The sequence below is a fragment of the Onychomys torridus genome, chromosome 7 (genome assembly GCF_903995425.1).
Source record: "Onychomys torridus chromosome 7, mOncTor1.1, whole genome shotgun sequence".
NCBI lineage: Eukaryota > Metazoa > Chordata > Mammalia > Rodentia > Cricetidae > Onychomys > Onychomys torridus.
In genome coordinates, this window is record NC_050449.1 from 30,888,606 (window position 1) to 30,902,102 (window position 13,497).

General features: G+C 44.7%; 1 protein-coding gene across 1 annotated transcript in view; it reads left to right on the plus strand.

Moving 5' to 3' along the window:
- The window catches only part of Fez1 (fasciculation and elongation protein zeta 1), a 59,642-nt gene that overhangs the window by 41,132 nt on the left and 5,013 nt on the right, over positions 1–13,497 (plus strand). Inside the window, exons 6-8 of the mRNA XM_036192363.1 lie at positions 1,770–2,041; positions 4,539–4,619; positions 7,511–7,586. Of these exons, the coding sequence (XP_036048256.1) occupies positions 1,770–2,041; positions 4,539–4,619; positions 7,511–7,586 (429 nt within the window). The remainder of the gene's footprint in view (positions 1–1,769; positions 2,042–4,538; positions 4,620–7,510; positions 7,587–13,497) is intronic.

Here is a 13,497-nt window from a genome sequence, read left to right on the forward strand (position 1 = left end):
AGCTTTCCTTAACTATAAGTTATCTCATATGCCTTTAGCCTCTGGGCTTTTCCCGTTCTTGTACTTCTGTAAATCTTACTCTTACTCCGTGGCTTGCTGTTGAGCTGGGTGGCTGGCCCCTGGAGTCCTCCTCCTTCTCTGGCTCCTCAAGCTTAGATCTCTCCTCCCAGATTTCTCCTTCTATTTATCCTCTCCGCCTGCCAGCCCCATCTTTCCTTTCTCCTGCCTCACTATTGGCCAGTTCTTCATTAGACCATCAGGTGTTTTAGACAGGCACAGTAACACAGCTTCCCAGAGTTCAACAAATGCAATGCAAACAAAAGTAACACTCCTTATAATCTTATAATATTCTACTACACTTCTCCCATGCTAAGCAAATGTTCTGCCACCAACTCTGTCCTCAGCCCTTAGTCGGGAAGATTTAAAATCCTTTCTGCTCACTGCACGTGGTAGCACATACCTGCAATACCAGCATTCAAGAGGCTGAGGCAGGAGGAGTGAGGGCTAGAGGCCATCCTTAGCTACATATTGAGTCCTTGTCTCAAAAAACCAAAACTGCAAGGACTGGAGAGATGGCTTGGCAGTTAAGAGCACTGACTGTTCTTGCAAAGGACCCAAATTCAATTCCCCACCACCCACATGACTGGCTCACAACCACCGGTAACTCCAGTTCTAGGGGATCTGATGCCCTCTTCTGGCCTCTGTGGGTATCAGTTACATACAAGGTGCACAGACATACATGCAGGTAAAACACCCATATTTGTGTATGGTGTTTTTATTAAAAACAAAACAAAACTTCTCTACTGCTTTATTTATTTATTTATTTATTTATTTATTTGTTTGTTTGTTTGTTTGTTTGTTTATTATTTATTAGGCAGTGACTTGCTATGTAGATCTGGCTGCTGTCCTGGAACTCTCTATGTGAGCCAGGCTATCTTTGATCTCACAGAGATCGACCTGCCTCTTCCACTCAAGTGCTGGGATTAAAGAGATGTGCCACCATGCCTGGCTCTCCTACCCTTTTTGAAGTTGTCATGACAGTGATCTAAAGATATTATACATCACACAGCCTTAAGAGCCAAGGTGTTAAAGGTATCCGTGTCTGTAATCTCCAGTTCCTTTTCTTTGTCTCTGGAAGTAGCCTGCTGATTGGTAAAGCTTCATTTTTCACTCTCCTCCCCCAGTCTTCCCTGGGTCTCCCACAGTTTACAGTGTAGACTGAGGCGTAGGACCATACACCCTCTGGTCATGTTCATCATTTCAATGTCAGATGTCTTCAGGACTTCTTGAGAGAAAACACTACCTCTTTTCTTTTGAGCTGAGGATTGAACCCAGGGCCTTGTGCTTGCTAGGCAAGCACTCTACCACTGAGCTAAATCCCCGACCCAACACTACCTCTTATCAGTGCTTATCACAGATACCAAAGCCGAAGTATTTCCTCTGTCAACCTATTCTATGTGAATATGACAAACACAGAGGACAGATAGAAAGACAGAATAAGGTGTCAACGCTGGCCAGGCGTGTCCTTCACTGGACAGAGTTCTCATGCTTCCTTGAGGACACTTATTTCTTTCTCCTCTGCTTTTTGAGTTGGGTTTTTCTCTTTTATACAGGATATAATGTCCATTTCTTCCTGGCCTTTCCCTTAAATAGTGATGGTCTTTCAGAGAAACTCTAAGTTGGAGGGACCTCCTCTAAGAATGGTCCCATCTCTAGCAGGTTCATGCCCATCTGCAGGTATCACCTACCAAAGCCGTCTTCCTCTCTAGGGCTGAGACACATGTCTGGGTCTGAGCTGGCAGAGCTGCTGGACCAGGTGGAGGGTGCCATCCGTGACTTCTCAGAAGAGCTGGTCCACCAGCTGGCCCGAAGAGACGAGCTGGAGTTTGAGAAGGAAGTGAAGAACTCCTTCATCACGGTGCTCATTGAAGTTCAGAACAAGCAGAAGGAGCAGCGGGAACTGATGAAAAAGAGGCGGAAAGAGAAGGGGCTGAGCCTGCAGAGCAGCCGAATAGAGAAGGGAAGCCAGATGCCTCTCAAGGTAAGTGAGCAACCAGAAGACTAGGCACAGCCAGCCTTGAGCCCTAATATCACATGTCCTGATACCTATCCTGCAGTGGACCCCTAAACAGTGACTGAGTTCCAACTGTGTGCAGAGCCCTGTGACAGGAAGTGTGGGTCAGGAAGGGAAGAGATACCACCTGTCTGCCAGCTTCCCCAAAGGCCTCTGGTCTAAGTGGAGGACATACTGAATAAACATTAAAAAGTAAGTGGATGTGACCTGTTCTCCAGGCTGGTCCTTGAAAAGATGGAGGCCAGGATCTCTGCCATTGGCATGGATTATTGCCCTTTGGGGCACATGTAGGGTATTGCTGGGCTGTCTAAATGGCTGAAAATTGCCGGAGACCTGCTTCCATGGGGTTCAGATCCCAAAGATGATGTGTAGAGTCAGCATGGGTTGGGGGCAGGGATGGACAGACAGGATCTGAGGGTGAATCAGGATGGCTATCAGTGTGCTTATTGAAAAAAGAATACGCCTTTTATGTTCTATAGTTGTGCACAGGATTAAATGGGAGAAAGGGAGCAATGTGAGCTGTCATGTGGCTTGTGATCAGGGTCTGAGGAAGCTAGAATTGATCTTGACAAGTTAGTAGACATCAGTCATATGTTAATGGAAGGGCCACAAGTTCCTTCTGCCAGAAGTAGGAATGTCTCAGTTTCTTTCTTTCTCTTTTTCTTTTTCTTTCTTTCTTTCTTTCTTTCTTTCTTTCTTTCTTTCTTTCTTTCTTTCTTTCTTTTTTTTTTTTCTTTTTTCCCCAAGACTGGGTTTCTCTGTGTAGTTTTGGTGCTTGTCCTGGATCTCACTCTGTAGACCAGGCTGGCCTCACAACTCACAGAGATCCACCTGGCTCTGCCTTCTGAGTGCTGGGATTTAAGGTGTGTGCCACCACTGCTTGGCTTGGCTCAGTTTCTTTTATAACTTAGTTTATCCAAATAGCTAAAGCTTAAAGTGAGCAAAGACAAGGCTAGACAAATATTACTGCGAACCTGAGTAGGCCTTAGGAATTTATAAATCTTGATTATCAACTATACCTTATTTATCAAGCATATGTTATCCATCTAAATTTTCTAGCAGCTTGATGTTAACTTGTATGTGAGTAGGCGGAGTTATCACACTACATGATTCCACGGTGGAGGGAATTTTTTCTAAAGAATTACTTTGTTTATAGAGGCTGCTATTTTATACATTTTCATCCTTCAAAGCCCACACGAAACTTCCCAAAAGGAGAGGTGTAAGGGAAGTCCCGTAACACATAGTGAGAATCATAAAAAGTCAAAGTGAAAGGGTGCTAGAGATTTGTGAGCTGCAAAGTCGGAATGCTGGGACTTTGTCAAGCAGCAGCAATGGTCACCATGCAGTCCACACCAGAAAACAACCAGATGGTTCATTGGTTAGAGACAGGATGAAGTCCATAGAATTATCTAAGTTGCTTTTCAGCAAGTCTTTGCCTAGCTCTATCACATACCCATTGAATTAAACCTGGGTCATATGATTCCTGAAATTTTCCTGGATTGGGCCATTTCCGGAAGTCTACCCTTCCCGATTGCTGCATTCTCTGTTCCTCTCTAAGATCTTTGCATCGGGTTGAGGGTTAAGCTCAGTGGTAGAGCATTTGCCTAGCAAGCACAAGGCTCTGGGTTCGATCCTCAGCTCAAAAAGGAAAAAAAAAAAAGGAAAGGGAAAAAAAAGATCTTTGCATCATAGTTTTCCAGAATGGCACTGTTCTGTCTCGTTTTTGTTTACATGATACAGGATAAAATGAGGAAGTCTAGAGGGTGAAAGAGGAGTCCTCTAACCTTTAGGGACTTACCAAGATGAATTTTTGAGACTGTTAACTATTCTTGCTTAACTTCTGGCCTATCTGTGCAAGCTGTTGTGCCCAGATCTCAGAGACCCCCAAAAGATCACCACAGAGATCGAATCTCACTTGTAAAAGCAAAGAAAAGAGCCTTTATTTCAAGGTTGGAGCTTGGTCTGTCTGTCTGTCCCACACAGCAGTGAGAGCAGAGAGCCCCGAGCCCAGGCAGGGTGGTTTTTTTGTTTGTTTGTTTGTTTTTTTATCATATTAGAGGTTGGGGTAAGGGGATTTCCAGGGTTCGGGACCTTGATTGGATAACATTTGTCTAGGGGTGTAGATGTGTGCTGGGAATGTTTGGGATGTCAGGTATTTCCCCTTAGATGCTGGCCCTCCCTGGGTGGCATCAGCTTATGGCTTTTCTTGGATCTGAGTCTTGCCTGCCAGTAAGCCTGTCACAGAGGCTGTGTCTGGGCCCCTAAGCCTGTCATGGAAGCTGTGCGGTCAAGCTGTTTTGCCCCCCCCCCAAGCCAATGACTTACATTCAATCTTTAGTCACTGTGGCCATTGCTCTAAGGCGGTGTGATAGCTGACTGCATTTGAGCAAGGACACAGAAGTCCCTGTGGTGGTGACACTGGGGCAGGAAGCCTTTGCCTATCTTGAGTGTGTTTCTTCCTTAGCGCTTCAGCATGGAAGGCATCTCCAACATCCTGCAGAGTGGCATCCGCCAGACCTTTGGCTCCTCAGGAGCCGACAGACAGGTATGTGCAGCCCGTTTGCTCTTATATTCTTCTAGACAGCTAACAGCTCAGCTTCTTTACCAGAAATGAGGGGGGTGGAGACACAACAGAGTTATTCCAGAATTTGGGCAAGCGTGAGGTACCCTAACATTTTCTTCCAGTCTTAAGGAAGACACAGAAAATGTCTTTCAAAGATCATTTTTGTTTTGTTTTTAGATCTTTTATTCTGGGGCATGAATAAAAGTTAAAACTCAACACCAAATGTAGATCTATGAATTAGTTTGCTTTAAGAATAAAAACACAGGCCAGGCGGTGGTGGTGCACGCCTGTAATCCCAGCACTCGGGAGGCAGAGGCAGGAGGATCTCTGTGAGTTCGAGGCCAGCCTGGGCTACAGAGTGAGTTCCAGGACAGGCACAGAAGCTACACAGAGAAACCCTGTCTCGAAAAACAAAACAAAACAAAAGAATAAAACACAGGCTGTAGAGATGGCTCAGCTGTTGAAGGCTAGGCTCACAACTAAAAGAATAAAGTGTATTGGCGATGTTTCATGACAGATTCCATCGTAGAGCCTAATCAGTTCTATCATATTGGACAATTAGCTGAGACAGTGCCTCTTCAACCTCCAGCTCTGATTGTAAGATGTTGCGGTAGCGCCCGTGCTACCACCACCCATTCATCATGTCCGAGCGAGGGGCTGTGGATCGAAAAACAGAGACAAAAGTCAGCGGGTCATTCGTGCCAGAGGATGCCAAATGCCCTTTATTGAAGAAGGGAGGGAACCTTAAATACAGGCTTACAGCACAATGGAGGAACCCGAGGACAGAAGTTCGCTACTGAATGTTCTACATTCTTGCATCTAAGCTGTTTACACCAAAGGCAGGATACACAAACAAGGAACTTCCCTTAAGCATTCAGGAGGGTGGAGACCGGCAGGGAATCAGCATAGGGAGGACATCAAGGTCAACGTCAGGCAAGCAGGGTGGCAGTTACCCAACTTGGGAGTTCCAGGGCCCTACAGTAAGATACCCTGTGACATCTCTTTCTTGCCTCCAGTTTGTCAATAACTTGTAGCCAGCTTTGAAGTACTGCAACGAAATACCTGAGGCAATTAACTGTAGAAAGAGCAAAGTTTTGCTTATTTATTTTTCTTGAGTGGATTCATTGGTTTGGCATTTGCTAAGGTGGCATCATTGTGGGGTGTGTGTGTTATGAATTGTGTACACATGGGAAACCCCCAGTTGGCCGGGTCAGAGTATCACACTCATGCAGGGAACCATGCTGGCATGCAGGGCAGATGCAGTGGTGGGCTGGCAGGCAAACCCACTCCATACAGGCATGGTGGTGGTGCAGTGGGTGGACATTCACAACCCAGATGCTACATCCACGCGGATAGAAGACAGGAAAGAGGGAGAGAAGAGGGAAAGAGAGAGAGAGAGGTTGAGGGGTGCAAACCTCATGGGAGTGAGGAGAGACACAGAGAGAGAGACAGAGAGAAAGAAACAGAGAGAGAAACAGAGGGACAGAGAGAGAGAGAAGGGGGTGGAGTTTTTACTTAAGAAGTGGCTTCTTAGTCAGGACACAAGGCGGCCCATCAGAATATTAACTGTGTATAAACAAGCAGTCTCATATTAAACTTGACAGAAGAGAGAAACAGAGACAGAATGGGGTGGGACACATAAGAGTTCAAGAGAGAATACTTTAAGAACTTGCATCATGATCTACCCCTGGGCCCTACCCCTTAAAGGGCCATGAGGCATGCCAGTACCATGGCCCCCGGGATCAAGGCTTTGCCTATGGTCCGTTGGAAGACATATTACATCCAAAGGACAGCATCTATGATGCAGTTTGCAGTTCTGGCTATTAAGGCAGAGTTCGACACTTTGCCTGTTGTGTGCTGTGATCCGTTGCTAGGTCCTGGAGGTGCAAAGGTGAGAAGTCCTGGACCTCCCCCCACCCAGTAGAGTACAAAATCTAGTGGACTTGGCAGTGTGTGTGTGCACTGGCAGCTTTGAAAATGTGGAATACGTATGCTGTTTGAATGGTTGAAACTGAATCCAAAGTGTTACAATATCATAGCTAGAAGACTAGGCACATCAAAACCAGCCCTTCCTGTTTACGGGAGAACTGAGGCCCAGAGTTATATAGGGCAGCTTTTCCAGGGCCTCAAGGCCAGTGACAGGGCCCAAATTACAATTCCAGGACTCTTGACCTTGAACTTATCACCTTGGGCTCCCCTGGGCCTGACAAGATCTCTCTGGCTTTCTGGTCTTTGATGACCACAGGCACCTCAGGGTTTGCTGTGTCCTAGGAGGGAGCAATTCTGACAGTCAAGGTCTTGGGTGGGTTGGAAATGTCATTTGACAAAAAAGAAATAATTCCTTCTCAAAATTGCACTGTGAATAAAAAAAAAAAACAAAACTGTACCACTGCCCCGGCTGTTATCCAGGAGGAGAAAAGCTCCCCAGGGAACCAAAAGGATTTTAGCATATTAAGAATGTAGAAGTCACCAGGTAGTGGTGGCGCACGCCTTTAATCCCAGCACTCAGGAGGCAGAGGCAGGCGGATCTCTGTGAGTTCGAGGCCAGCCTGGTCTACAGAGTGAGTTCCAAGAAAGGCGCAAAGCTACACAGAGAAACCCTGTATCGAAAAACAAAAAAAAAAAAAAAAAAAAAAAAAGGAATGTAGACGTCGGGGCAAGGGGCGTTTCCCACCACTGAATATGGGGAAAGCCTTACTTTAGAGATAATATATGAGGTGGTGGAAGAAAGTTCTGAGGTAGCGGTGTGCTAGTGACGATGAGTTTTACCCAGATTATAAAGAAAAGCACGGTCTCTGTGCAAGTTGCCCACTGTGCCTCAACCCAAGAGGGACAAATGACTCAGTCTCTGCCTGCCCTGTTTGTCTTGGCAGTATCTGAACACAGTCATCCCTTACGAGAAGAAATCCTCTCCTCCCTCCGTGGAAGACCTGCAGATGTTGACAAACAGTGAGTTCCTCCTCCCGAGCCCCGGCCTAAGGGGTCATCCCTCTCTTGTTCTCAGTTCCAGATTTCTCTAGGATGGCTTTGCATGGGGCAAAATTCTCTGCATATCATATCCTCTTGAAAAAGGCAAAATTAAATGCTCTGTTGAGGCTCCCAGGTTTTGTTTTAAGGATGGGGAGAGACTCGAGAGGTAGGCAGGCAGAGTTTTCAGTTTTCCCTGCAGCTCATGGGGCTTTGTCTTCTTGACCTCAACTGTCCACACCTGGGCACACCCTTGGAGTAGAGCACTCTGTCTGCGGGGTCCTGCTGTGCTGTTAATGTGAAGCAAGGCTGTTTGGGTGGAGCGGGGGTGCTTGGGAAAGAATACAGTCGAGTTTTCCTTCCAGGAAGAGACGGCCTCTTCCTCACATAAGCTGCTTTGTTCTGTGTTGATAAACATTCTGAGCCGTGAGGGAGAAGCAACATGTAATAAAGGCTTTCCGTAGGCAGAGTCCGTCTACCCGTGTGTATATGTATACAACCTTCCCAAAGGGCCAGGGTCAGATAGAGGCATCCTCTCGACTCTCATAGGAGGAGAAAATCCTAGACGGAGACTTGGTGACACGCTCAGTGGATCAGACAGAAATCCCATTTTTCCCCAGGCAACTGAGCTTGCCGAATGACCCCTCACAAGGCTGCTCAGTGCACTGTAGCTGCCCTGGAGGGGATGGGCCAGCGCAGGGCTGCCGGTCTTGCTAGAGGAAGGGAGAGAGACTTTTTCTCAGCCTAAGAACACAACTATCTCCCTACTGCACCCCCACCCCCAAGTTAAGGATGAAGAAATGCTTCCTTTTTATCCACCTAGAGAACAAAAGCAGAAGTGTGAGGCAAACAGATCTTGTCAACATCCATAGTCATCATGTCCTTGAGAATCAGGAATTTTAACTTCAAAGTACTGTCTGCTCTGGTTAGATTTCTACATTTGTATAAATATGCGCTGAGATTTATTTTTCAGTACTATGGATTGAACCTAGGGGCTTGTTTGTGCTATCCCAGAGCTATGCCATCTGCTTTTTAACCTTTGGGACAGGAGCGCACTAAGTTGCTCAGGCTGCCCTTGGAATAAACTATAAGTTTGACTATCATAGAAGACTAATTATTAATATGTATTTCTTAATTATCCATTACAATCTAAATGAGTTACATAAACATAATACCTCAAAAGAGAGTAGAAATGTATATACAGTATAACAAAATTAAGTTTAAACTTGTATCAATAAACTAAAATCCATAGCAATGTAAAACATTTTAAACAAGTTGCTCTTTAAAAGTAGGTTCAGCTCTACCCTTTTTTCCTATCATATCTATATCATATCCCCTTTTCTTCTTTAGAAAAAGATTTTTTTTTTTTTTTTTTTTTTTTTGTTCGAGACAGGGTTTCTCTGTGTAGCTTTGCCTTTCCTGGAACTCGCTTTGTAGACCAGGCTGACCTCGAACTCACAGAGATCCACCTGGCTCTGCCTCCCGAGTGCTGGGATTAAAGGTGTGTGCTACCACCACCTGGCAAGAGATTGTATTTATAATTAAGCTGTTTTAAGTAAAAATATTGGTTTTTCTCTGTCCCACACCAGAGGGCTCTTCTGATTTGGGACACGAGAATCTCTTAACCTTTTCTTTTAGCAGCACACCAGGGTTTAGAGAAGAAGTGAGCCAATTTCATTTCCAAAGCCAGCTTGGTATATTTGGGAATTTGGGTGTAGCTTCTCTTACTACTTTCTGCTGGAGGGGGGTGCTATATCTTATGGGGACACAAAGAAAAATTTAAGATTATGGTGTATCGTCTGAGCCAGTTGCCTTGAAACCGTTCTGGATGTTGGATCATCTGGGCCATGGTGTCATCAGAGACCTTTCCAGGTCTTGGCTGGTCAAACCTGATATATCTTAATCTGGAACAAATCCATAGCCTCTGGCTTGCTGTGGAAACAAAAGCAGAGCCTCCTTTCCAAAGCAACATATCCTTACATCCAAATTTTGAAGTCAAGGTACCTTTAAAATATACATATTGGCTTAACTCAACAGCTCTTACAATCAAATGTTTTTCTGTAGTTAAGAATCCCAAAGACAACACAATGCAGATTCTTTGTGTGATATCCATTTTTACGTGGCTTATTTTTTATATTACCTTTACTGTCTCTTTAAAGACTTTATTTTATTCTTTTAAAGGATATTTTAAAAGATTTATTTATTTATTATGTATACAGCATGTATGACTGCAGGACTGAAGAGGGCACCAGATCACATTACAGATAGTTTTGAGCCACCATGTGGTTGCTGGGAATTGAACTCAGGACCTTTGGAAGAAGCAGCCAGTGCTCTTAACCTCTGAGCCATCTCTCCAGCCCTAAAGACTTTATTTTTTAAAACTATTTGTTTATATAACTATATATTTTTTCTCTTCCAAGCCTACGTATATTATTACACACATTGTTAACTATTTCATCTGAGTCTGCTTTATTGTGAACCTCTTGCTTTAAACTGCAGCATTTGTAAGTGTTAGTTATTTGGCGGCGGTCTTACCCTGTGAGGAAATGTCACGAAACACGACAGAATCCACTAACAAGAGTTTTATTAAGATAGGAAAGAGAGAGACAGACGTGCACAGGCCTGCAGAAACACACATGATCAAGAGAAAGTGGAGCAGGGGAATATGGCGCCGGCTTATAAAGGCTGGGCTGCACTTGTGTACACGGACTCATGTGGCTACTCCACACATGCGCGTAGATCACACGGTTGCGCTGTGTGCTTTGCGTGCTTTATGCAACCATGCAAAGCCATGAGGTCCTGGTCACGAGAGATGTTTTGACCCGGAAATGGCTATTTTGAACCGGAAATAACTAGGCAGAAGTGTCTAGGTCCGCCAGGCCTGCCCAACCATGGGGGCATGTTGTGAATTCATATCAGTAAGACTGAAACGTCTTCTGTGGCTGGTGGCTCTGCCCACCTCAGCTTCCCAACATGGCACTGGTACGTTTATCACCAGCTCTGGGTGCCATCAACTCTTAGAAACAGTGGGTCTATGCTTTTATCAAAGCAACATGTAGACCAGAAACCACTTTTTTTTTTTTTTTTTTTGTACTAGCAAAGGCTAAATCCACCACGCAGCGTAATGTGCCACTTGCAGATGCCTCATTCCCGCCATACTGCTAGTCAAACGCATATGTCAGGAACCTGCCAACTTGAGAAAGACAACTAGCAAGCTATTTTTAGCTCTGTTTTGAATTGCTTACTAAATATTTTCAGGTTGAAGGTGGAAACTAGAGTTGTTGGGCGCCATTTTGTAGCTGGAATTTTTCTCTCCAGATCCTGCCAAGCAAGCCCCCGAAGTCCCACACCCCATGTATAAAATAATCACTCAGACACTTATATTACTTATAAACTGTATGGCCGTGGCAGGCTTCTAGCTATGTAGTTCTTACATCTTAAATTAACCCATTTCTATAAATACCTTGCCACATGGCTCATGGTTTACCAGTATCTTACATGTTGGTACTCATGGCGGCAGCTGGCAGCATCTCTCTGCCTCATCCTTCCTGTTCCCAGAATTCTCCTCTCTCCTTGTCCCACCTCTACTTCCTGCCTGGCTACTGGCCAATCAGTGTTTTATTTATTAACCAATCAGAGCAACACATTTAACATACAGAACATCCCACAGCAGCTCACTGTATAGCCCAGGCTATCTAAGAACTCCATTGACCTAAAGAGCATCTTGCGTGTTGGGATTATAAATGCAGACCATAATCCCAGCACTCGGAAGGAAGAGGCAGGCGGATCTCTGTGAGTTCGAGGCCAGCCTGGGCTACAGAGTGAGTTACAAAAAGGCACCAAAGCTACACAGAGAAACCCTATCTCAAAAAAACAAAACAAACAAACAAACAAAAAAGTGCAGATTGATCTGCCGATATGCCCAGCCATAGCTTTTCTTACTTAAGTAATTTAAAAGATTAATTATTACTTCATGTGTATGAGTGGTTTTGCTCGCACATGAGTGTACCACACATGTACAATGCAGAAGAGTACTCCATGAATTTGAGTTACAGAAATTGTGAGTTTGCCATGTGGGTGCTGGGAACCTACCTAGGTCTGCTACAAGAATATCAAGTCCTCTCAATCTCTTTTTAGCCCCATGGTATAGCTCAAGCTCAGTGGTAGAGCATTTGCCAGGCATTCACAAGGCTTGAATTCTGTGTTCAGGATCACACACACACACACACACACACACACACACACACACACACACAGAGCCAACTTTTACAGGTGCTTGTGTTTTCACAGCAGTAAACATTTGAAAGACAGCTTGGACAAATTTCAAAGGTTGCTGTATGTCAACTACTTAACCATGCACTTGAAAAAGGGAAGAACTGTTCATTCATCATTGACCTGTTAGAAAGTTAATGCAATTCTCTCCATTGTAAAATAGTTTTATATTTTTCAATTCATTAAAAAAAGTATAGGGCCAGTGAGATAGCTCAGTGGGTAAAGCACTTGCTGTGCAAGCCTTGAGATCTGAGTTCAATCCCCAGGACCTGCATAAAGGTAGAAGTACAGAACCAGCTTTGTAGAATTGTCCTCCGACCTCCACATAGGACCCATGGCCCGAATGCACACACATGCACACACACACACACACACACACACACACACACACACACACAAACACACAATGAAAGTTATTTTAAAATTATAACCAGAGTGCATCCATCATTAGAATACTGTAGGAATATGGAAATGTGAACAAAGAAATTCAGTGTGCTTGTCAGTTTTATGTAACTGTGACAAAACGCCCGAGGAAACCATTTGAAGGAGAGAAGTTTCATTTGACTCATTGCTTCAGAGGTCTCAGTCCATCTGCTTGGCTTATTGTTTCTGGGTCCATGGTGAGACAGAATGTCATGGAGGAACAGGTACAGTGACACAGATTGCTCATCTCATGGCTTCTGGGGCAGCCAGAGAGCCCCATGGGCATGCCCTCAAGGACTCACACTCTGACTAGGTCTCACCTCCTAAGTTTCCATCACCTGCCAGGAGCCCGTCAAACTGTGAACATACCAGTCCATTGGTAAGTCCAGAGCCCTCATGATCCAGTCATGTCCCCAAAGCTCCACCTCTGCACATCATTGAATTAGGGACCAATTCTCAATTCGCGAACATTTGGGGGACATTTCAGATCAAACCATAACATTCATTTCCCCCATCATCATGGTTACTACTGTGGTATTTTAACTATATTTTACACGTTTTCCAGATAGTTGCAGTTTCATGACCTATAGAAGTTTTTATTTTATTATTTAATGTGTGTGGGTGTTTTGCCTACCTGTATGGGTGGTAGTACTAGCATGCCCTAGATGGAAGAGAGCATCAGTTCCCTGGAAACTAGAGTTGTAGATAGTTGTGAGCCAATATGTGGGTACCAGGAATTGAACTCAAGTCCTCTGGAAAAGCAGTCTGTGCTCTTAACTGCTAACCACCTCTCTATGAATTTGCACCTAAAAATACACCCCAGGGCCAGCAGATGGCTCAGCAGGTAAAGGTCCTTGCCACCAAGCCTGGGTCCTGAGTTTCATCCCTGAGACCTCATGATAGAAGGAGAGAACCAAGTTCTCCAGCAAGTTGTCCTCTGACTTCCACATGCATGCCCTGGTATGCATACCTACCCACCACACACCACAGTGACTGTATATCCAAAAACATAAAGAAAACAAACCCTAATAGGTTATGGGTTCAATCTTTTCCCCTGGCGACAGCTGCTGATTTGTATCCTAATCATATTGGGTCCTGTTCTTCACCTGGTTCTGACCCTGTTCCAAGCTTCATTACTCAGCCTCAAAACCAGGAGAACAGGGACATGGATCTGGGATCCTGGAAGTGGATCTGGGAT